Below are 24,012 nucleotides of genomic sequence, written 5' to 3' on the forward strand. Positions count from 1 at the left end.
AAAGGAAGAACACACACGTCCTGGGATTGCCCTGGACCAGGAAGCTAGAAGTCAGCCCGGCGAGCTCAGGTCCCACTTTTGCAGGCCTGCCAGGTGAGTCCACCCTTGGAGTCTTAAACCTTTGCGGCGGGCCCGGGGCTGCGCAGCGCTCGCCGTTCTCCCTCCGGGACGGCAGGGGGCAGTGCGGCGCCGCTCGCTGCTATCCCGACAGTCCTCGCGAGGCGCGCGGCGGAAGCGGCTCGCACGCCGGGCGCCGCCATGCCGGGGGACCATCGCCGCATCCGCGGACCCGAGGAATCGCAGCCGCCGCAGCTGTACGCGGCGGAGGAGGACGAGGCGCCCGACCCCCGCGACCCCTCTCGGCTGCGGCCCGTGTACGCGCGCGCCGGGCTGCTGAGCCAGGCCAAGGGCTCGGCCTACCTGGAGGCGGGAGGCACCAAGGTGCTGTGCGCCGTGTCGGGCCCGCGCCAGGTCGAGGGAGGCGAACGCGGCGGCGGCCCGGCGGGCGCGGGAGGCGAGGCCCCGGCCGCGCTGCGGGGACGCCTGCTCTGCGACTTCCGCCGCGCGCCCTTCGCGGGCCGCCGGCGCCGCGCGCCCCAGGGCGGCGGGGAGGAGCGCGAGCTGGCGCTGGCGCTGCAGGAGGCCCTGGAGCCCGCCGTGCGCCTGGGCCGCTACCCGCGCGCGCAGCTCGAGGTGTCCGCCCTGCTGCTGGAGGACGGCGGCTCGGCCCTGGCCGCCGCGCTCACGGCTGCCGCGCTCGCCCTGGCCGACGCGGGCATCGAGATGTACGACCTGGTGGTGGGCTGCGGCCTGAGCCGCGCGCCGGGGCCCGCGCCCACCTGGTTGCTGGACCCTACGCGGCTGGAGGAGGAGCGCGCCGCCGCCGGCCTCACGGTGGCGCTCATGCCGGTGCTCAACCAGGTGGCCGGGCTGCTGGGCAGTGGGGAGGGGGGCCCGACCGAGAGCTGGGTCGAAGCCGTGCGCATGGGTCTCGAGGGCTGCCAGCGCCTCTATCCTGTGCTGCAGCAGTGCCTGGTGCGGGCTGCCCGCCGGAGGGGCGCCGCGGCCCCGTCCTGAACCAGGAGCCGGAGGAAGGACGGACGCCCAGGACCCTGCTACCGCCGCCCGTCGGCTTCCAGGCTGCGCCGCCCTGAGAACTTGGAGCCCCTGAGAGGCTCTGGGGAGACGCGCCGGGACTGATGCACTGGACAGCTGTGCCGGGACAGTTTTGTGCGCACGGACTGGTTAGCGATCCTTTCCTACTGAAGCTGGCTCTTCGCCCCGACCCCGTTGGAAAGGACGTCGGCCGGGCAGAGGTGGAAGGTGGGACCCGACGCCACTGCTGCCTTGTGAGGGATGGACCCCGTGCGGGCGGGCCGGTGACTCCCTCCGTAACGGGGCTGCTGTGGAGAGAGCGGACAAGGGGGCTGTGCCTTCTCACTTATATCTGAGCTGCAACAGAACAAAAAACCCTTTTCTATCTGCAAAGCCTTCTGTCGTGGTTCTTGGTACAGGATTTAGAAGAGCCGGGCTCTCTCGAGCTTTGTAGTGTGTTCTTGGACTCCCGGTGTCAGGGCTGCGGGCAGCAAGGTCTAAATGTGTTCTGCCCCTGAGTGTAACGGGAGCAGAAGAGAGGCTGGAACGGAAGGAGCCGCGGGGGTTCCTGTGGGGAAACGGGGCTTTGGACGAGAAGTTGCCCCTCAAGTACCGGCGTCCCGGCCGCCGCTGAGGTTTGATGCGCGTGGGGAGGGCTGGGTGCACACCAGCCTCTGTTTTGGTGCCGGGAAGGGTGTGGCTCCCCGTGGAAGCCAGAACCCACCCTTTCTTGGCCTTGTGCAGAGCAGCACAGCCAGCCTGAGGGCCTGGACTGGCTTCATTATTGGTGTCTCTTACCCAGTCTCGGCCCCGGGAGAGGGCGGTGAGCTGCCGGGAGTGAGAGCTGGATGTTGGGGATCCAGATGCAGCCTGGCCATTCCCGAGGGCCAAGCTGCCTGGCTGACTGGCCACAAGGACAGGATCTTCCCTGGTGGCTCCTGAGCCCAGGGGTTTGTGCTCATGTCTCTGTTGGAGGAAGGCAGGGCAGCTAGTCCCCTCTCTGTGCCTGGGTTTGGTATGAGCCTCTGAACTTGAGTGTCTTGGGTCTGCTCAGCTCCTCTGGAAGGGCTGGCCTGGAGCAGCCCAAGGACCAGAGTGAAGCTCAGAGACAACCTTGGTGACCAGGGAAAAATACAAATTTAGTTTTTCCCCTTCGGACACATATTTCCAGAGCAGATCTGATATACAAAGTATCGCACCAGCAAGAGACAAGGTAGAAAGAGGATATAAAGACAACCTTATTCTGACGGATGGTTTTGTACTCTCCCCCTATATGGGGCGCATCCTAAGCACCTTAAAGCTCAGTTTCAGACGAAGGGGAACGGTAGGATGTTGCCTGTACCCCACTGTGGCTGGAGAAGGCTGTGTGGGCCCACTGCTGTGGGTGCTCCACGCTCAGGACTGGAGGGGAGGAGCATCCGAAACAGTACCTACAGTCCGAGAGGGCTGATGGGGCTTCCGGGGGGCCCTGTCCAGCTTCCTCTTGCAAGATGGCCTCAGCTTGGTGAGGATGGTGAGCTGGTGCTGAGCAGTTCTCCATCCCACCCCATCCCATCCTTGCTAGTTCCCAGACTCACCTGGAAGCATGACCTCCAAAGCTAAAACCACATAACGGGAGGCTTCCCAGCTGGTCTGGCACAGCTGTCCCTCCACGTCATGGCCCTCCACAGTGGGTGCCTGCAGCGACACAGGTACTAGTGGGGTGCCTTTGACACAAGGCAAGGAAGGGAGCCTGGGAAGGTACTGGAGCAGGTGAGTCCTGGAGGGGTTTTAACCTACTGGCTGCCCTGGTGTGAGGCATGATTCTTCACTTGTAGGGAAAACAACAGGACCCTGGCCCAGAGGGCTGGGCAGCATGGTATGGCCAGGAAAGAGGGCCATCCACTACACATCCCAGTCTTCCCCCCCCCTCCCTTTCTTGGCAGCTCAGGTTCTTCCTGAGACCTGGGAACCCCAAACCACCAGACAGAAGAGCGTTCTCTCCATCCAGCCCGTCTTCCCAGATGCGACCGAGGCCTGGGCAGGAAAGGGCCCTCGAGCCCAGAGGCCAAGGGGTAGAGCTGGGCTCTGCCTGCTCCCAGCAGCCCCAGCTCTGCTGAGATGGCCCAAACAGCACATGGTTGGCCCGCCTCGGGGACCACCAGTGGGGGAGGAGGATACGATAGGGCAGGGAACATTCGGGCTCTTTAAGGCTGCCAAAGGGCTGTTGGCAGGTCCAGGTTTGAATCTGCTCCATCTAGGAAGGTGGGTTTCCACAGCTTTTCGGGGAGCATAGTACCATGTGGACAGCCTAAAGACAGGCAGCAAGTGGGGGCAGGGGCAGGAAAAGGGCAGGAATCTGGGTTTTAACAAGCTTGCCAGGTGGTTATTAGGCGAGGGGTCTGGGACCATGGGGGATACCTGTGACATTACTCAAAGCCCTCCCCACTCCCAGGAGGTGGTATTTCAGCCCAGAGCTGGCCCAGCTGAGCCCACCAAGCCTGAGTTGAGGGGATATAAGCAGGGCACAGGCCATCTGGGCTTTGCCTGTGGTGGATGATATGCCTCCCCCAACCACCACTGTGGGCTCCCACGCAAACCCTAGTTACCCGCCTAGTTACCTGGACCTCAGGACCCAGACACAAGGAGTGGGGGAAGGGGGGGGCCGCACCAGGCCACTCGCTGCCTCCTCCAGGTCTGTGCTCTCCTCAGAGCTGCCTGCCCCTGGATGGGACCTATGGCTCCTGGGCTCCTGCTGGGGTTCAGTGGTTCTGCATGAAGAGCCCTTAATTCCAGGCCCCTGTTCTCGCTGCCCTGTCCCTGTGCAGGGAGGTCACCGGTTATGGCTTGGAGCCCCAGCTGAGCCCAGAGAGGCCCCTCGACGTCCAGCACTGATCCAGAGTGTCCTCTTGAGAGGACAACATGAGTTTGGGCTGGGGCACTCCTGTGGCCCAGGTGTCTACTGAGTGAGTGGGGGTCATGGGACAACCTAGAGCCACAAGGATCCTCAAGCCACAGGAACAGCCAGAGGGAGGGGGGTTGGGGGGAGCCCTGCAGATAGGGAGAGCCCAAGGCAAGACTCCAGGAGGGGTGAGATTCCGCCACCCCTGCCCTCTGCTTTCTGGCTTCCGCAGCCTGGGTGGGTGGCCCCGGACGCTGACTCTGGTGGTGGGTGGTGGGAGGCAGGTCCTTGGAGAAAGGAAGCACCCAGCTGAGCGAGTGGAGGGTGCGGGTCGGGGTCTGGGTCCTGGGTGCAGGACACAGGCAGCCCTCCCCCACGTCTAGGAGTGACCCGGCTGGGACAGAACTCAAGGTGACAAGTCTCAGCAGAGCACATTCTTTTAGGGGAAGTTTCAGGCCCCTCAGGCTGGCCGGGGCTCCCTTCCCAGTGTGGCCCACCACCTGAACCGCACAAAATGCACTCGCTGCGGCACCGATGGCTCAGTGGTAAAATTCTTGCCTGTCACGTGAGAGGTCTGGATTCGAACCCAGGCCAATGCAAAGGTTAGTTCTTCCCTTACCGCCACTCTTTTATCACATTTCCCCTAAAATTATGTTTTAACTGAGTGGTAAAAGAATGGTATTTCACTGGCCGCTGAGCCGGGCTTGGGAGCTACCCCAACTGAAACAGGCAGGGTGGGTTTCGGGGTTATGGGTTCTGCGCATGGCACTGTTACAGCAGTATTTGCTGCAGACAGGGGAGGTCCTCAGCCGCATCAGTCCCCCTGGTCTGGGCTAATGGTTGCAGTCTGCAAGCCTGGGCTTCCCAAAAAAGATAAATGAATGCACATTTGGAATGGTGCAAGGGGCAGAGGTCAAGCCGCCTCCTCAAGTGTCCTCAGGGTCAGGGCTGGGGGTGGGGGGGACCTCCCCCACAAACCTTTCCCTTCAGGTTGCCGAGCCCAAAGCTGGACGTGACCAATTCTCAGGAAGAGCCACCAAACCCCATCCCGAACCTGTGCCTCCTCGGGGCAGCATCCTAAGAGCCAGAGCCTGCGCCTGCGCCCTCCCCCTGCGGCCCCAAACCCTGGGGAAGGCTTCCTTCTCCCCCCTGGAGTCCCCTGGGGACACCCCTGCCCCGGGCCTTGAATGCAGGGCCCCTCTAAATGGAGTCCCAGCCCCTATTGCTTCCCTGGTGCTGCTCCTGCACCTGCACCTCAGAGGGCGACCAGGACTGGTGCCGAGCCTGCTGGGCAGGGGGGCGGTGGTGGAGGAATAGGAGACCTGGAGGCAGCAACTGGGACTGAAGAGCTAACCCGCGTTAAAAAACACACGAGAGCCCTAACCGGTTTGGCTCGGTGGATAGAGCATCGGCCTGCGGACCGAAAGGTCCAGGGTTCAATTCCAGTCCAGGGCACAGGCCTGGGTTGTGGGCTCGATCCCCAGTGGGGGGCGTGCAGGAGGCAGCTGATCAATGATTCTCTCTTCATTGCTGTTTCTCTCCCTCTCCCTTCCTGTCTAAAATTAATTTAAACACACACACACACACACACACACACACACACGAGAGAGAACTGTGGGAGAGAACCACGGACCTCCCACCACAGATAATTACACGACTGCACCAACAGGTACCTCCCCCCAAAACAGGCATAAGAGTCTCACACACGAGAGCTAACCAACACCCACGTGCAGTTCTGCATCACTGGAGAAACACAAGTTAAAAAACCGGGTTACCCACGAGTACACCTCTGCTCATAACCCCAAACAAATGCAGTGAAAAAGCTGCCCACACAGACCCTCCGGCTGCCGCGGCAGGGAGAGATTTGGCCTGTTCTCTCTCGGTAAACCTGGAGGTGCAGACTCATCAGAGCAGCCCCGCCCAGCCCTGCCATCCCACCTCCGGGGACATGAGCCGGGCAGAACCCAAAGGCAGCCGGAACCTTGGGCAGGCCCCGGGGTGTTTACACGGATGCTGTTCCTAAGAGCAACCACCGCCCGCTGCCTCCGCCTCCCCACCCGCCAGACAGAAGCACCGAATTGCCCACCAAAGGGCCCGGAGCTCAGCGCAGCCAACACAGATGCCCAGCCACAGGGGCCAGCGTGTTCACACACACCCTCATGCCTGTGGAAGTGGCCCTTAGGCTGGCACAGGTTGGTCACCTCTGTTCTGAAAGTAGTGAAAGGTTTCTTGAAGATTTCTTTAAGCTTCCCACGTTCACAGCCAAGATTTCATCCAGAAAGGTTCTTATTTGTTACTTCTCCAACACCTAAACCTGGAAAAGCCCCCCAGGGCCCACAGCGAGGCTCCCCTGGGAGGAGGGCACCCTGGTCTGCCGGCAGGATGCCGGCTGGTGCCGTCAGTGAAAAGGGGCCTGGGAATGAGCCGGTCGACGCCCTCAGCATACAGACCGCACCTGAGGCCGGGGAGGAAGGCCCTCCTCGGGTGCCACAGTGAGTAGGACGCAGCCTGAGCTGGGGTCCGTGTTCCATCCCGGGGGAACCCAGCGCCCCAAACAAGCCTCCTTCGAGCTAGAGCCTGTGTTTGAAGTAGCTGAGGAGAAAACCCTCCTTGCCGTCAGAGTTCCCCGGGACAAAGCTAGGTTTGGGGACACACAGCTGAGAATTTGCTTTTCTCACCTGTCCCCAGGTGATGCTGCCGGCCGGCGGACGGACGTGGAGAACCCCGGCATTATGCTAACGTGCCCAAGGTTGCCACGGACTTTTCAGGTGGGACCAGCTGACGGCCACCTCCACCCACGAACCCTGAGATGGCCCCACAGGTGAGTCCTTTTCCGTGGCATCGAGGGACGTGCGGTTGTGGCTCCAAGAGCGCTGGCCTGACAGTGTCAGAGCCCCAGCAGAGGTGGGGTTGCCACAAGGTGGCGCCAGAGTCGCGGCTGGTGGAGTCCACTCTGCATTCCTGCAGCAGGTGACGGAGTCCCCAGATGGGCTGTGCAGCAGAGTCTGGGCCACTATTTCTGGCCACAGAGACACCCAGCCTGGCTCTCTGACTCTCCCCGGGATCCTGCGACCAATCATCATCCTTTTGTTTTTAAATTGAGGTGAAATTTTTGTAACATGAAATCAATATGGTGGCATTTGGTACATTGACAATGCTGAGATTCACCTAAGCTCCACATTTACCTAAGTCCTACAGCATTTTCATCGTTCTGACACAAAACCTGTACCCCCCAGGCAGCTATTCCCATTCTCCGGCCGCTTTATTGCAGTGGATTTTCCTGTTCTGAATATTTCAGATAAGTGGAATAATGCAAGATGTGACCTGTTGTGATTAGCTTCTCTCACTTAAAATACGTTTTTAAGGTTCGTCCACCTGGGGTATGGGTCAGTACTTAATTCCTTTTAATGGCTGGATAGGATTTCATTATATATATCCGCCACAATTTTCTTTAAATATGTTTTTATTGATTTTTAGAAAGAGAGGAAGGGAGTGGGATAGAGCGATAGAAACATCGATGAGAAAGAATAATGATCGGCTGCCTCCCGCACGCCCCCCACTACAACTCAAGGTGTGCCCTGACTGGAACCGGCGACCTCTTGGTTCATGGGTTGATGCTCCACCACTGAGCTACACCAGCTGGGCCACCATTTTCTTGTGTATTCATCCATTGGTGACATTTGGGACTTTTCTACGTTTGGCTATCGTGAACAGTGCTGCTGTGAGCTTTGTGTGTAGGGATTTTCTTGTTCTCAGTTCTCTTGTGTACATGCCTAGGAGTGGAATTGCTGGGTCATATGGTCGCTGCGTTGAACTTTTGAGGAATTGCTGACCTACTTTTCTCAGTGGCTGCACCATGTTACCGTCCCACCAGCAGTGCACGGGGGCTCCAGTTGGCCCACATCGTCACTAGCCCTTGCGATTGTCTGTTTCTTTGGAAACATCCACCCTAATGGGTGTGACGTGGTGTCTCCTTGTGGTTTTGGTTTGGATTTCCGAATGGCTAGTGATGTTGAACATCTTCATCTCTCGTTTTGGAGAACTACCTATGCAAGTCCTGCACCCATTTTAAATCACTGTCCTTAGAGTACATTCTTTTTCTGTCAGGATTAGCCACGGCTGTTTCTATTGGTTGCAACTAAGAATTGTGACGGATACACTTCTCCCCATCCATGGTCCCAGGCCACCCTTCGACCTCCAACCAGCAAAGCAACTCGACGTGGGCACAGGGCAGTGTGTCCGTGGGCCGTGGCACATTCTGGACCCGAACAACAGAGCCTGCGTGGGTCTTGGCACCACTGCGGGGAGAGGAGGGCGACAGAGACCCCAGTGTAGTTAATCACAAAGAAAAAAGATACACGTGGAAGTTGCAAAGAGACTAAAGGGAGAGGGTGTGATCGACACACAAAGCCACAGAGGCCGTTGAGAGGAGCTGGAGCAGGACATGAGGGACACGCTGAGCCGTCTAGATCTGTGCGCTTTCCAGGGGCTAAGAGCCTGAGAACATCACTCGGGTGAGCAGGGCAGGGACTAGGCCGGCAGGAGGCGGCGGCAGTGGAGCCTCGGGCTCTCTGGTCTCCCAGGGACGCCCCCCCCCCCCCCCCCCCCCGGCTCATCTGAATCCCCTTCAAAAGGAGCAGTCACAGGTTTGGCTGTTTCATAACTTAGTTTAATCTCTTGTGGGGTGCATCCTGGGCAGCGAGGGACCTCCATCTGCCCCAGAGGGTCCACCCAGATGGAGAAGAGCGGTCTCATCTGACCCCTGGCCTTGCCCCGGTTTCAGCACCTAATTAAGGCCCATCTCCCCAATCAAAAGCAGGCTGAGGGGCCCCTCCCCCGAAGCCAGGCTTCCTGTTGGGCCTGCGCCACTTCCTGTAAAGTCTGAGACCTCTTTGGGCTTGAGGTCCTGGCCTGGCCCAGGTTCCGGACCGATGGGCAGGCAGGCAGGCAGGCGGGCAGGCAGGGCTGGTGTGCCTCCAGGCAGTGGCAGGGGAGAGGCCTGGCAGCGTCTCAGGGCCCCGGGTCCCACCGGGAAATGTGCTCCTGAGCTGGGAAGGAAGCAGAACAGAGCGAGGGTCCCTGGCAGCCCAGGGCACCCTGGGATGGGGACCCGCTGCACCGGGTCCAGAAGCACCCAGGGCCGTGGTCCCCTGTGTAGCTCAGGACCCTTCCAGCAGGCGCTGCTGGGAGCCGATTCTGGGCTTGGCTTCACCTCTGCCCCCCACCACTGGGCTCTAGAGAATCAGGTAACATCGGGGAACCCGACAGGCCCCCAAATAGCAGCTTTAGTGACAGGAGGACGGGACCTTGGAGAAACCCCCGCAGGCTGCACTTGGTCCTGCCGCGGGTGGACGTGCGGTGTGAGGCTGGCGCACCTTCCCCACTGGGCGTCCTCCAAGGCCCTGTGAGCTCAGACGCTCTCTAGGCCGGGGATCTGCGTATCCAGGCGCTTGGATCTGGCCAGCAGCCACCCCCGGGGACAGGCACCACGGGAGGGGAGTCGGGAGGGCCCTCACCAAACTGGCAGATGTAGCGGTTTCGGGTTTTACAGCGTTGGTCGTTCCAGTTGAAGGCAGCCGAGGCCTGCAGCTCCACGCAGTTGCCAAACCTGCTGGGCCAAGATGTCGGGTGCTCAGGTGGGATGTTAGGAGTCCAGGAGTCTCAGATCCTCCTCCCCAACAGGCCACCTGCATGTAAGAGGCCTCGGTGCCTCTGGCCTGTATGTGGGGCTTCTAAAAGCCAGACCAACCCAAGCTCCCATCCCTGCCCCCGACCACTGCAGCGCTTCTCAGAGGATCCGGGAGGTTCCGGCCCACCGCCTGCCTGGGGCAGCAACTCCACCTGCCCACTGCGGCATTCAGCCACGCCGGCCACGCCGGCCACACCGGCCAGGCCAGCCACACCAATCAACACCAGCCAACGGGTGGGGAGCGGACCTGGAACAGGCAGGCCCTCCCTCCCGGGAGGGAGCGTGTGCCTGGGAGCCCAGCCAGGCTGCCTTCCTCTAGGGCAGTGCTTCTCAACCTTCCTAATGCCGCGACCCTTTAATACAGCTCCTCATGCTGTGGTGACCCCCAACCATAAAATTATTTTCGTTGCTACTTCATCACTGTAATTTTGCTACTATTATGGATCGTAAGGATGTATTTTCATTGTTACAAATTGAACATAATTAAAGCATAGTGATTAATCACAAAAACAATTTGTAATTATATATGTGTTTTCTGATGGTCTTAGGTGACCCCTGTGAAAGGGTGTTCGACCCCCAAAGGGGTCACGACCCACAGGTTGAGAACCGCTGCTCTAGGTGATGGGACAGGGGCATAGGCCTGGATGCTGTCAAGGAGGTCGAGGGGGAGCTGGGTGAGAGAGTTGGAGCCCTGGGTGGCCACACAGCCTGACCACCTCCACCCCTGTGACCCCGCCCTGGGCATTCCTAGGCTCTGAAGACCAGGGCGGGGCCACGTAACCAGAAGGCCCTCCGTACAGGCTGGCTGGTGGGTGGATGGTGTATGAATGGATGCAGGTGGGTGGGTGGCTACAGAATCCGGGAATCAGTGTAGTGACACAGACACAGGGCTGGGGAGGGGGAATGGACGATAGATGGAGGGACCATGGGGATGGTGGACGGATAAAGCCTTCTTGGGTTTCCTGGAGCATGCCTCATCTCAGCACCATGCCCACACCCAGCTGTGCCCTGACCTCCTGGGCACCCGGGTAGCAGGGGCGGCTCAGACCCTCAGAGGGCTCGGCCAGGCAGCAGGCTGGGGGAGGCTCTTCAATGCATCTCAAGGCTTAGTGAGCAGGCCCAGCGGAGAAGGTGGGCCCAGGAGGGAGGGCACCCCAGACTCACCCCTGGTTGTCAGGCTGCCCAAAGGCAAAGCTGGTGAAGGACTGGTGCTCCCCGGTGTTCCAGCGGAAGGCGTCCTTAGCGGTTTTGTAGGTGAGCCCTGGGCCGGGCAGTCAAGGTTGGCCCCACGACCCAAGAAAGGAGGGCGGAGCCTCAGCCTGCTGTCTCAGGCCTGCCTGGTCCCTGCCCTTCACCCCTCCCCAGCCCTCCCGTTCCCCTGGAGGTTCTCTCTCACTGCCGCTCCTCCCCTGGGCAGGAGGAGCCAGCCTGACTGCCGGCCCCACTGGGCTCCAAGCCTTCACCCCGGCCTGACTGTCTGCTGGTGGGTGCTCTGGTTTCCACGGTCCAGATTCCTGGGGGCATCCCAGCCCCCACACTCACCGATCCAGAAGTTCCTGGTCTCGAAGTCGCTGTCAGTCACCTCGTTGGTGGTCTCCAGGCGGCCCAGGTAGAAGGCGAGGATGTCCTGTACTTTCTGGCTCTCGATCTGGGCGAGGACCCCGCCCTTTCCCTGTAACCCCCACTCTGGGTCATGCTGGCAGGGACCCAGCGCTCAGGCAGCCCTTCCTGCCACCCCACCGCGGCCATGAATGACAAGTATGTGTGCTGGCTGTGCTGTCGTTGTCCCCCACCCCACAGCCTCCTGCCTCTTAGACGAGGGGTCCCGCTCCCTCTCCCCTGCCTGCGCTGGGGCCCAGCCTGGCAGGGTCCTGCCACTGGGAGGCTTTTGGTTTACTTGCTCAGTGCCTTACATAATTTGAGTTGGCCGCCAACATTAATAAGTCTAGAGATGCCAATGAAAATCTGGGTTTCTGGTTCTGAAAAATCCTGAGTTCTGGCCTCCCCGACTCGTATCCCTGTTGGCAGCCAGCAGCTGGAGCTGAGTCAGGACAGCTCCTTAGATGGGGGTTGGGTGGGGGCCTCATTCCTGGCCCCTCAGCTCAGTACATGACCTCTTGGTTTCCGTAGGCCTCCGAGTGGACCCCTGCTTTATGCTAATGATGAGAAGGTGTCGAAGGAGCCATCTCTTAGTCCAGGATCCCTCCTTAGTCCTTGAGACCCTAGAGGGGAGGGGCTTCCCGGGAAGGGAGGGGTCAGCTGTCACCTGGCATTTCATCTTGGCTCCGTAATAGGTGTCTGCCTCTGAAGACACCATGAAGCAGTCGCCATCGATCCTCAGGTCACAGGTGTGGAAGGGAAAGTGCACCTTGGCTGGGGAGAGGGAGCGTGAGTTTGTGTGTAAGCATCTCTCGTCAAAATCATCACCCCTCCCACCCTGCCAGGGAGCTGAGCTCAAGGTACCACCCACCGGAGAGTGGGTGGGGTCAGTGGTGTGCTGGTAAATGTGTAACAGCCAGCTCTCTGCCTCAAAAAATAAATCAGTCAATCTATGGTTTATAGCATTTGCCAATTCCCGTGGTGTAAATACCCATACCATGGTCTATTTCAAGCTACCAATATCACTGAACATGGAACTGGGAAGAGATGTGTGCAACAGGCAATTGTGAGGTGGCCCAGATCCAGCACCCTATTGAGGGGATTCTGGGAGGGCCCGGCTTGTTGGGGGCCTTGGGTCAGGACTCACTGGCACATTGGGCTCCCCCGTAGCCGACGTCACAGACGCAGGAGCACTCCTCTTCCCGGAACCGGCCATGCACGCACTGCATGCTGCACCGCACCGCAGGACGGGGCGGGCGGGGACTGCGCTCAGCCACAAGCCTGGACCCCGTGCTGCCCCTCACAGGCCAGGCTGCGGACACGCAGAGACTGGCCAACCACAGAGAGATCATCTCCACAGGGCTTTTGGCATCTCTGGTTTGATCGTGTAGAGAGAAGCAAATTGGGGTTGGGGAAGTGACCTGCCCGTGGTCACAGAGCTGGGGCGGGAGACAATGGGAGAGGAATCCACTTCTGAATCCTAATTCTGTCTTCCACCACCTCAGGATGTATGGGGCCACTCCTGATTCTGATTTGAACCCCCTGCGCAGCTCAGGGTCTTGCAGACAGTCGGTGCTCAATGGATGCTTGCTGAATGACGATATGCAATGCTCAGATCAGCAAGCACCCCCCTAGCACACTTGATACTCCCTCAAAACGCATTCATTGAGTGCAACACAGCCCCTGGACGCACCACACAGCGTCTGTGTGCACGCATGCGCCCACATGCATTGGGCTCAGCCCCTCCTCACCCCCAGGGCCTGTCTGCGTGTGTGCTGGGCCTAGACTCCCCTCGCTGGGTCCCTCAGGCCGCTGTGGTCTGCAACTCCAGGGCTCCTCACCTTGGCAGAACCTGCCCGTGTAGCCCGGGGGACAGTGGCAGTGGCAGGTGCTGACGTTGAGATGTCCGCCGTTCCGGCAGCTCATGCGACATGGGTTCCTGGGGACCTCTGGTCAGATAAGGAGGGACCTCTGAAAGGGGCTTCCTCCAGGCAGGTGCCTCCTGGGTGCTGGGCCCAGGCTTGTGGGACAGCCCCTCAGGACGCTGCCACTTCCTCTGATTACCCATCAAGCTCTCCGACACCCGCTCCCACAGGAGGAAGCAGGTACAGGGACACTTACCACAGAGCCCCCCTGCATGGTCCCAGGCTTTGAAGCAGCCCGAGACGCTGGCCGTGCAGAGCGAGCACCAGGCGCCCTTCTTATAGGGGACGATTGTCTGCCCGTTGACCTCCCAATTGCCCCTGTGGGAGCAAGCGCCAGAGAGGGCTGGAAGGACCTGGCCATCTGCCTGCCCCACCCGTCCCTCAGCTCAGCCAGGGGGTCTGGGAGCTGGGTGAGAAGGGGAGATTCCCTAGTAAAGAAAAGAGGACCTCCCAACGAATCCTGGGAAATCTGCAAGCAGGGAGTGCTTCCAGGAGGAGGCATCCGAGGGGCCTCCACATCCTGCACGGCCAGGACCATGGGTGTTGCCACCTCTGCACCCAATCCTTTACCCACTTCTTCCCTCTCCCACAGGGTGGAGATCTAGAGGTAAAGGCCTTTTGGGTGAGTGGGTAGACGCCTCTCCCAGGGGGAAAGTATCCTCACCCCAGCTGACAGCCCAGGAGTGGCGGAGGCTTACCCAGGAGAGTAGGCACAGACAAAGGCTTCCATCTCGGCCTGGTCCCCAGAGCAGGGATGTTGCCCACAGCCCAGCTGGCTCGAGGTGGCCCACACGAGCTGTTGGGGACACAGTGGCTCAGAAGTCCGATTGGGCCACCCCCAGACTGGGGCCAGCAGCACAGGTGATGCTCACCTGGGAGGGAGAGCATAGCTCTGGCCCCAGACGAGGCAGGCAGGCAGCTCCCTCACCTCCCTGGGGGCCTCAAGAGTAGCAGCTGGGATGTGCAGGGCTGTACGGATGGGTGGGAATAGTGTAGGAAGGCTGTGTGGTTGTTCGGGGGAGTGGAGGGTGAGAGCAGGCAGACACCTGAAAGGAGGGGAGATTGTGGATCGGGGCAGGAGAGATGCTACAGCAAGACTTGGACATGAAAACCTTGTGACAGATTGCAAAAACGGCCTCACTTCTCGCTCCAGCTCCCTTTTATTTTTATTTTTATTTTTTTTAATATATCTTATTGATATTTTTTACAGAGAGGAAGGGAGAGAGATAGAGAGTTAGAAACATCGATGAAAGAGAAACATCAATCAGCTGCCTCCTGCACATCTCCCACTGGGGATGTGCCCGCAACCCAGGTACATGCCCTAGACCGGAATCGAACCTGGGACCTTTCAGTCCGCAAGCCGACGATCTATCCACTGAGCCAAACCGGTTTCGGCTCCAGCTCCCTTTTAAATGTGGCTTTGCAGTTCTTTGTATCAAGAGAAGGACTCTCTTTCCCACACCCTGTGGCTTGCAGCAGAGGTGATATGGAGCCAGTTTTGAACCTAGGCCCTCTACTCACTCTCATAACATCGTGCTCAAGCCACCACATGAGCAAGCCTCCTGGAGGCTGAAAGACCTCCGAGGGCGGAGAGGAGCCAGTTAGAGCCACTCTAGACAGCCGGCTTCTGCCAACCCCGCAGCTGATTGAGTTGCATGAGTGGGTCCAGCCAAGACCAGAAGAACCTCCCAGCTGATCCCAACCCAAATTGTCCACCTGCAGAATTGTAAGATGCTACATTGCAGGGGGAGTGTGTGTGCATCAAAAGCTAATGGAGCCGTGACTGGTTTGGCTCAGTGGATAGAGCGTCAGCCTGTGGACTGAAAGGTCCCAGGTTTGATTCCGGTCAAGGGCATGTACCTTGGTTGCGGGCACATCCCCAGTGGGGAGTGTGCAGGAGGCAGCTGATTGATGTTTCTCTCTCATCGATGTTTCTAGCTCTCTGTCCCTCTCCCTTCCTCTCTGTAAAAAATCAATAAAATATATATTTTTTTAAAAAGTCATCTGTTAGAGATATATACTAGTACTTATTTATAGATAAAATTATATGATGTATGAAATTTGCTTAAAATAATATGGGAGGAAAGGGAATTGAGTAAGGATATAGATGAAAGAAATGAGCTGATAATTGTTGAAGCTGGGTGATGGGTACATGGGGGTTCATTAATCATTCTGACCATTTTGTATATGTTTGACATTTTCTGTAATGAAACTTTTAATTCTCACCCAATGATATCTTTTTATTGATTTTGAGAGAGACAGGAAGGGAGAGAGAGAGATAGAGAATCATCAATCAGTGGCCTCCTGTTCGCACCCCAACCAGGGATCAAACCCACAACCTACGTATGTGCCCTGAAAAAAGTAAAACCACCCGGCCAGCGTGGCTCAGTGGTTGAGGGTCAACCTATGAACTAGGAGGTCACAGTTGGATTCCCGGTCAGGGCACATGCCTGGGTGGCAGGCTTGATCCCCAGCGTGGGGCATGCAGGAGGCAGCCGATCAGTGATTCTCTCTCATCATTGATGTTTCTATCTTTCTCTCCCTCTCCCTTCCTTTCTGAAATCAATAAAAATATATTTTTTTAAAAAGTAAAACCACACAAATTGGAGGAAAAGCAACCACTAATTTTAGGACAAACTCTAGCCCTCCTGAGCCAGTACCCTGGCCTCACCTGAGTGTAGTGGGTGCAGGTGGCATTGAAGGCACACTCTGCCGCCTCATGGCTGTACCGCTGGCCTTCTGCAAACCACAGGCCCACCACGTGGACGAAGGATGCCGAGCCCACTGGCAGCAGCTGCACATTCCAGCCCACCTGTGAAGTGGCCCCCGTGGTGGGCACCAGGCTTGGGGCCGGGCCGCCACAGCGGGCTGCCCTGGCCTGAGCCTGTCGGGCTAGGCTCTCACTCCAGTCCTGGGGGCAGTACAAACAGGAACATCAGCAGGGCCCTCCCTTGCCATCGCCCACACACTCCCGGTTGCTAGTTGCAGAGAGCACTCGGCCAGGTGTCCTGCTTGGCTGCCTGACCACTCGGAGCGGGTTTTACCCAGTTCGCCGGGCCAGGGAAGGTCGGATAGGACCGGCACAGAGGGCTCCAAGGTGTGCTGGGAAGGGCCCTGGCGCTGTCTGGGCCCCCAGCCCAGAGCCTGCTCCACCCAGGACTGGGAGCCTCCATCCTCCTGACTCCTGTGGGCACCCTGAGCCCTGATCATGGCACCACCATCTGGGGGGACAGGTGCCCCGGAGGGAGGAATGTCAGCCCCGGCGATGGGATGGGTTTCTGCGGTAATCTTTTCCACCCGGGGAGGTGAGCCCTGGCAGGGCCCACGCCTTTCACGCTGGTGCTGTGTTTGCCACGAGGTACCCCTGGCCCTGGCCATGCTCAGCTGCTCCCACTCGGCTTCCCTTCTGTGATGCCAAAAGCTGCAGCAGCTGGGCCTCTGTACCCCATCCCCCCACCCCGGCCCTGCAGCACCCCCTCTTCTGAAACAAGGCCCTCTGCAGGCGGGATAAGGTATATGATCCTGTCGCCATGCCCTGGTCCACCTAGACACCTCATCACAGCTATGTGACCTCCAGCAGTCCCCTAATCTGCGTAAGACTCAACATCCTCATCTGTAAAATGGGAACACGAAGGGACCTATAGGCTGAGATTGTCGTGAGGATTAAATGGATGCAGGGCCCAGCTTGCGTGGCTCAGTGGTTGAGCATTGACCTATGAACCAGGAAGTCAGGGTTCGATTCCCAATCAGGGCACATGCCCAGGTTGTGTGCTTGATCCCCAATAGGGGGCGTACAGGAGGCAGCTGATCCATGATTCTCTCTCATCCTGGATGTTTCTATCTCCCTCTCTCTTCCTCTTTGAAATCAATAAAAACATATTTAAAAAAATAAAGTAAAATAAATGGATGCAGGGAGTAGAGTGCATTGTGAGGGCCTGACTCACAGCAGGCCCTGGGCAGGGGGCCATAGTGACTGTACTGCGATGGGGGCTAGAGCTGGGAGCAGCAGGGCCCACTGGGGCTTCTCAGCAGCCCTGAGCCACCCCAGGGCCTCACCCCCACAGGAAAAAGCTGTAGAAGCCCACAGGGGTGCCCAGGACCAAGCCATAGGTATGATGGAGGCTGACTGGGGACTTCTTTTTGCACCTTTTATGAAGTTCTGTTTTCTAAGAGTTTGGCAAAGAGGGCATGAAAAGTGTAGAAACAGCTGATGGGGGGGGAGGGGGGTTCCCTCACACCAGAGTGTGGGGGGGGGAGGGGGAGCCAGGACCTGGGCCTGCAGGAGGGGGAGAGCCGCTGCAGCACAGGGAAAGGGGGAGAAGTGACCCCTCCCATCTGCCTGTCCCACCCCCACCTCCTGGGAAACTGACCCAGGAGCTTTCAAGGTCACCGGTGCTCAGCCAGCGGAGGAGGAGTTTGTGGGAGGCAGTCATGGGGAACCCTGCCCCTCCCTCGCTCCCAGGCCTGTCAGCAGGGGCTGGGGTAGCGGAGGTCCCACACCATGGGGGCAGAGTTTCTGGGCCCCAGGATGACACCTCCAACCCCAGAGCCCCAGTCAGGGGTGATGGGAAACCCTGCACCGCCTTCCACAGTCCCCGTGAATGAGCAGGGCGCTTGGAGGGGCCCCTTCACCCAGACAAGCCCGTGAGGAAGCAAGCACTGGGTCCCGGCCCCACACAAGCCCCTCCCTGAGCAGGATGCTTCTCCCTCCATCCTGCTGGGACTCCTTTGTGAGCTCCGTCCATGCCTCTGGTCTCCAGGACAACGGGATAGGATGTGAGGAAAGGGCACAGGACTGCCCTTCTGGAACACAGGAAGCTGTGGACCCCTAGCAACCAGGCCCGGCCCGCTACGGGCAAGGTGACTGGCTGCCCCTTCTGCCCTGCTCAGGTGGAAGGGCGCCTGGTGCCATCATGGCCTCCTGAGCCCTCTCCGGGATGCCCCTCCAGCCGCCCCCTCTGTGAGCTGGGCCCCGGGCCGGGCACTCACCAGTCTCTGCATGTTGGCCGCGGGGGGGTGCACCCGGCTGCGCAGGCGGTTGTGCAGGGAGAGGAGCAGGAAACCCTCCTTCCTGCTCAGGGCTGGGAGGGGAGACAAGGTCAGGGCCACCTGAGTGGTGGGGCCTGTGTCCTGGCTGATAAGGTGGGGTCACCACAGCCAGGTGAGAATGCAATCCTGCCCTTAGGAAACAAGACCTCAGGCTGGACAGGAGCAGGTGTGGGAAACCGGGAGCAGAGCGATGGAGGGACTAAGAGGTGGAGAAGAGTCAGGTGAGAGGACAGGGGTAAAGGAGTTTGGGCTAAGAGCTGGGCGTGCAAGACAGAGGCAATGGGGCTGGGGGTTGGGTGTGGGGAGGACGCCAGCCCTGGGCTCCCAGCAGCCCCCTGGCTCCGACTCCTCTTGGCCACTGTGGTTCTCGTAGGGCCCCAACTGCAAACTCTAGGCTGTGTTCCTCCTGGACCTCCAAGCCTGGGCCCACTCCCTTTCATTCGTCCTCCTCCCCGGCCCAGCCTCCCCCATTCATCTCGGCCCCTGGACTGGCCAAGGGTTGCTTTTTAGACCACATCAGCCTGCCCAGGGCTCAGGCCTCGAACTAGCTTCTAGAAGCCCCCTAGGACCCCTGTGCCACATCATAGCTCCTCCACCTTGCCTCACCCAGGGCCCCTTACCTCCAGGCATGGGAGCCTGCTCCCCCCGCAGCTGGAGCGGCCGCACCTCTGCCCAGGCCATGCAGAGGAGAGCCAGGAGCCCGGGCAGGAGGCCAGGCCCGCGGCCCCCCAGCCCAGAGGAGGGCTCCAGCCGGAGCATGGGTCCGTAGGGCGGCCTGGGAGCAGCCTGGCTCCGCCGTCCACGTCCAGCTCGCTTCACAGGCTGGACGGAGCTATTCACAATCTCGAGGAGTCAGGCTGGGCTGGCAGACAAAAGGAGGAGGCTGGTGAGTAATCATTGTGTCCAAACAAGCCTCCCATCCAGGCTGGCATGAAAAAGGAGAGACAGCTGCAATCCCGGCCGCCCCTCCGACAGCCGACCTACCAGCCAAGCGGTGTGCACTGACCCCGTGGCCCCTGCTAATCATTGCAGGGTTCTTAGAGCCCTCGGGGAGCCCTCGCAGACCTTGCTGATTGGCCCACAGACATTCCAGGGCTGCGGATTAACAAGTGATGGCGGTGTCCTGGCCAGGACAGCGTCCTTCATCAGTGACTTCCACTCCCAGCCCCCAGCCCAGGCAGGAGGCTGGGGCCTCAGCCGTGTGCCCTGCGTGCGGGCAGGAACTGGGCAAGACCCCAGGGGAGTTCTTTCCTTTCTTGGGAAGCTAGTCCCAACCCCCAGCCATGAATTAAACATGGGCAGGTGGTAACTGTACACCAGACAGGTGCCATCGGTGGGTGGGCACGGGGGCTGTAGGCTCGAGGGAAGTGGGCTGGGAGGAAAGGTTGTTGTAGGGGAGTCCGTCTGGGCAGTGTGGGGGTTGGGCCCCCCGACACATACACCCCCCCCCCACGGTCTCCCATGTGACTACTGGCCAGGAGAAGGCAAGGAAAGAGGCAGGAGAGCATGTGACACCCTTGGCTGACTTGAGTCCTGCAGGGAACAGGTTGGCCCCTAGACAAATAGGCGGTGTGGTTAGGGGGCAGCACATTGCCATGATGCTCGGGGTCTGGCCACGGCTACACAATCCAACAAGAGTACAGTGGGGCCTTGACTTACAAGTTTAACTCATTCCGTGACGGAGCTCGTAACTGAAATTACTCGTATGTCAAATCAAAAAGTGAAGGCGTGAGACACGTGATGCTGGGCTGATGTTGTGGTGTTCACTGTGACGTTCGCTGCACCAACTAGCGGTGGGGTATCTGAAGCTGGCTCGTAACCCGAATTTTAGCTCTCAACTCAAAGCAAAAAATCAGCCGAGAGACGGCTCGTATCTCGAAAAACTCATTAGTCGGGACACTCGTAAGTCAAGGCCCCACTGTATATCGAAGCAGATCTGCACCACGGCTCACATTCCTTAGAAAATAAAAGGCTGTCTTGCAGGCCACAGGCAAATGTCCACGTTCCCCACAGCGTGGATCAAAGGTTGTTCAGCCATGCCAAAGGACAGCCTTGCCAGCCAACTACCTCTTCCTTCTGGAGTTTGTGGACCCCTGACCCCTGGGCTGGCACTCTCTAAGAGCCAGGTGTCAACTCCTGAGAGCTTTGCTGAGATGCAAGTGGGCTTGGCTTCCCGGGGAAGCTGATGGAACATGGATGTCATTGTGGGTACTGGGGAGTGGGGCCAGGCAGGCACAAGGACCCCGAAGCCAGCCGGGGGTTGCAAGTCCCCCCTGAACACCAGGACCTCAGGAGCTTCTACTCTTGCAAAGCATGACCAGACAACCTCACACGTATCCCGTCCAGATCCCAGCAGCGCTGAATAACTGTAACCTTTCCTGTAGAGCTGACAATGCATGTTCACATATGTGGGTTCATGTAATTGTCACAACAACCCTGTGAGACGCGGTGCCCGTGTTGTAGATGAGGAAGCTAGGCTCAGCGTGTCTGAGGGACTCGTCCAAGGGCACCCGGCAAGCGCGTGGTGTGTGCCAGCTAACCGGAGTCTTTGCCTTCACATTCCCAGACGCTGGTGAAGATCTGATTTAATCCACATCTTGGCTCTGTGAGTTCAATTTCCTCAGCCCTGCTCTACGGTAACAAAGGACGCAATTCCCGCCCCTGCGCTCCGATTACCAATGTGGCTAGCTCTCTGGTTGTAGCACAATGCAGGCACTTGGGACAGGTAGTAGGAAAGTATATTTTGGGGCCTGGGGCGGAGCGACTTTCGAGGGGCCCTGGCTCACTGCACGAGGAGGTCAGGGTGGATAACACAGCAGACCAGACATCTGAGGGCCTGGGTTCTAACCCAGACTCTGTATGACACTGGGGTTGTCACTTCCAACCCTGGGCCTCATGGCCCAGTGGCATGCAGCAGGGATGACAGCCTCTGCGGGACGCCCTCACCAGGGTGTTGCACTTCAGTTTACATGAGAGTTCCTCATGGATCCAGACTTCTTACAGGATCCTGCTGTGTGGTTGGGTGGGTTTTGAGAATGGGTGTCCCCCGCCCTGCTTTTTAAAAATATATTGTATAGTATTATCATTTATTTATTTTATTATTTTTAGCGTTTAGTGCATTAACTTATTGTTTACTCTTAAAATAATTCTTTATTGTTGAAAGTATTACCTACGTCCCCCTTTCCCCCCATTGGCCCCCTCCAGCCCCAGGCCTTCAGCATCCTATTGTCTGTTTTTACGGGTCATGCATACGAGGTCTTTGGTTGATTACCTCCTACCCAACCACCCTCCCCCGCCTTCCCTCTGAGATTCTGTGCTCTGTTTCATGCTTCTATGTCTCTGGATCCACTCTGTTCATCAGTTTATTTTGTTACTTAGATTTCACATATGAGTGAGATCATGTGATACTTGTCTTTCTCTGACTGGCTTATTTCACTTAGCATGATACTCTCCAGGTCTCTCCACGCTGTCTCAAAGGGTAAGAAATCCTTTTTTACTGCTGCATAGTATTCCATGGAATAATTGTACCACAGCTTTTTGATCCACTCACCTGCTGATGGGCACTTGGGTATCCCCTTTCTTGTAAGGCAAATTTCCCCAATAAGCAACCTCTGTTTTTTTTTTTGTTTTGTTTTTTTTTTTTGGTCAGAATGTCCTCCCTTTTTTTAAAAGGCTGAAATCCTTACATATTTATTTTATTATTTTTAAAAATAATAAAAACTTAGAGAGAGAGAGAGAGACAGAAACTGACATTGATTTGTTATTCCACTCATTTATGCATTCATTGATTGATTAATTCTTTTTTTAAAATATATTTTATTGATTTTTACAGAGAAAAAGGGAGAGGGATAGAGAGTTAGAAACATTAATGAGCGGGAAACATCAACCAGCTGCCTCCTGCACACCCCCTACTGGGGATGTGCCCGCAACCAAGGTACATGCCCTTGACCGGAATCGAACCTGGGACCCTTCAGTCCACAGGCTGACTGACGCTCTACCCACTGAGCCAAACCAGTTAGGGCGATTGATTAATTCTTGTATGTGCCCTTGTGCCCTGACTGGAGATCAAACCTGAATCCTTGGCATATCTGGACGATGCTCTAACCAACTGAGCTACCTGGCCAGGGCAGCAACCTCGTTCTGGTCTCTGTCAGCATAGATTTGCTTTATTTGTTCTGAATTTCATATACACAGACTCATAGAATATGCACACCTTTAGGCCCGGATTCCTTTGCTTCACATCATGTTGGTGAGATTCTTGCATGTTGTTGCCTGTATCAGTAGGTTGTTTTTGTTGTTCTTATTTTTCATTGCTGGTAGTATTTCATATTTCCATTCTCCTAGTGATGGACATTTGAACTGCTTTAAGCTTTTATTATCAATAAAGTTGCTGTGAGTGTACAATTTAAAATTTTCTTTTTAAAAAAATATTTTTTATTGATTTTTAGGGAGAGGGAGAGAGAGTAACTTCTATGTGAAAGTGATAAATCCATCAGCTGACTCTTGCACACTCCCTACGGGGGATCGAGCCCGCAGCCCGGGCATGTGCACTGACTGGGAATGGAACCAGCAACCTCTTAGTGCAACCAACTTAGCCACACTAGCGGGGCTTCTTTTCTTGTAATAAACACCTGGAAAAGGAAGAAAAGACAAAATTACCCAAATCAGGAAGAAAAGAGGGGACATCATCACAACTGATACTCCAGAAAACAAAAAGTTGTAAGAAAATGTCGACAAAATGAACAACCTAAGCACAATGGCCAAATTCCTAGAAAAATAAATTACCAAAATTGACTCAAGAAGAAATGGAAAATCTGAATAGACATATCACGATAAAAGAAATTGAATGATTGATTAAAAGTCTTTCCACAAAGAAAAGCTTAAGTGTAATTAGCTTCTCTGATGAATTCTATCAAATACTTAAGGAAGAAATAATGCCAATCACACGTAGACAACAGGTGAATTTCATGGCATGTAAACTGTATACCAGTGAAGCTGTTTAAAAAACAAACATAGGAAACACTAACCAACTCATTTTATGACTCTAGCACAGGGGTGGGCAAACTTTTTGACTCGAGGGCCACAATGGGTTCTTAAACTGGACCGGAGGTCCGGAACAAAAGTATGGATGGAGTGTTTGTGTGAACTAATGTAAATTCAAAGTAAACATCATTACATAAAAGGGTACGGTCTTTTTTTTCAATAGTTTTATTCATTTCAAACGGGCCGGATCCGGCCCGTGGGCCATAGTTTGCCCATGGCTGGCAGTACACCGATACCAAAAATATTCTAAGAAAAGAATTTAGGGTGAAGTATACTGATGTCTACAATGTACTTTGAAATGAATCAAAACCAAGATAGGAAAAAAAAACAAAAAACCAAGATAGAGTCATGAATGAATATAGGAATTAATAGATGAATCAATTTGTGATAAAGGATGTTTAGTAAAATGATAAAACCCGGAATTAGGTGTTTGGGTGTTCACTGTAAAATTCTTTCAACTTTGCAGTATATTTTAAATCTTTAAAAATAAAATGAAAGGCCCTGGCCGGTTTGGCTCGGTGGATAGAGTGTCGGCCTGCGGACTAAAGAGTCCCGGGTTCGATTCCAGTGAAGGGCACCTGCCTGGGTTTCAGGATTGATCCCCAGTAGGGGGCGTGCAGGAGGCAGACGATCAGTGATTCGCTATCATCATTGATGTTCCTATCTCTCTCTCCCTCTCCCTTCCTCTCTGAAATCAATAAAAATATTTTAAGTAAATAAATAAAATGAGA

General features: G+C 56.8%; 2 protein-coding genes across 2 annotated transcripts; one reads left to right on the forward strand and one right to left on the reverse strand.

Moving 5' to 3' along the window:
• The first annotated feature begins 231 nt into the window (after window positions 1-231).
• On the forward strand, window positions 232-1,482 carry EXOSC6 (exosome component 6). The gene has a single exon (XM_081108084.1). The coding sequence runs from the start codon at window positions 259-261 to the stop codon at window positions 1,075-1,077; it is 819 nt and encodes a 272-aa protein (XP_080964210.1). The 5' UTR covers window positions 232-258; the 3' UTR covers window positions 1,078-1,482.
• A 7,144-nt stretch (window positions 1,483-8,626) lies between these two features.
• On the reverse strand, window positions 8,627-18,997 carry LOC308531197 (C-type lectin domain family 18 member A-like; the record flags this gene model as incomplete). The annotated part of the gene is made up of 12 exons (XM_081108085.1): window positions 8,627-9,024; window positions 9,493-9,584; window positions 10,830-10,926; window positions 11,208-11,337; window positions 11,932-12,038; window positions 12,412-12,504; window positions 13,106-13,213; window positions 13,386-13,507; window positions 13,888-13,985; window positions 15,861-16,100; window positions 18,179-18,270; window positions 18,859-18,997. 12 exons carry the CDS (start codon window positions 18,995-18,997, stop codon window positions 8,987-8,989), a joined length of 1,356 nt encoding a protein of 451 aa, XP_080964211.1. The 3' UTR covers window positions 8,627-8,986.
• Between the last annotated feature and the right edge of the window lie 5,015 nt (window positions 18,998-24,012).

This window comes from Myotis nattereri (assembly GCF_964212035.1).
Source record: "Myotis nattereri genome assembly, chromosome: 15".
NCBI classification, from domain to species: Eukaryota; Metazoa; Chordata; class Mammalia; order Chiroptera; family Vespertilionidae; genus Myotis; species Myotis nattereri.

Excerpts from the sequence above, each read along its gene's own strand:
- EXOSC6 (XM_081108084.1), top strand. The coding sequence starts at position 259 with ATGCCGGGGGACCATCGCCGCATCCGCGGACCCGAGGAATCGCAGCCG.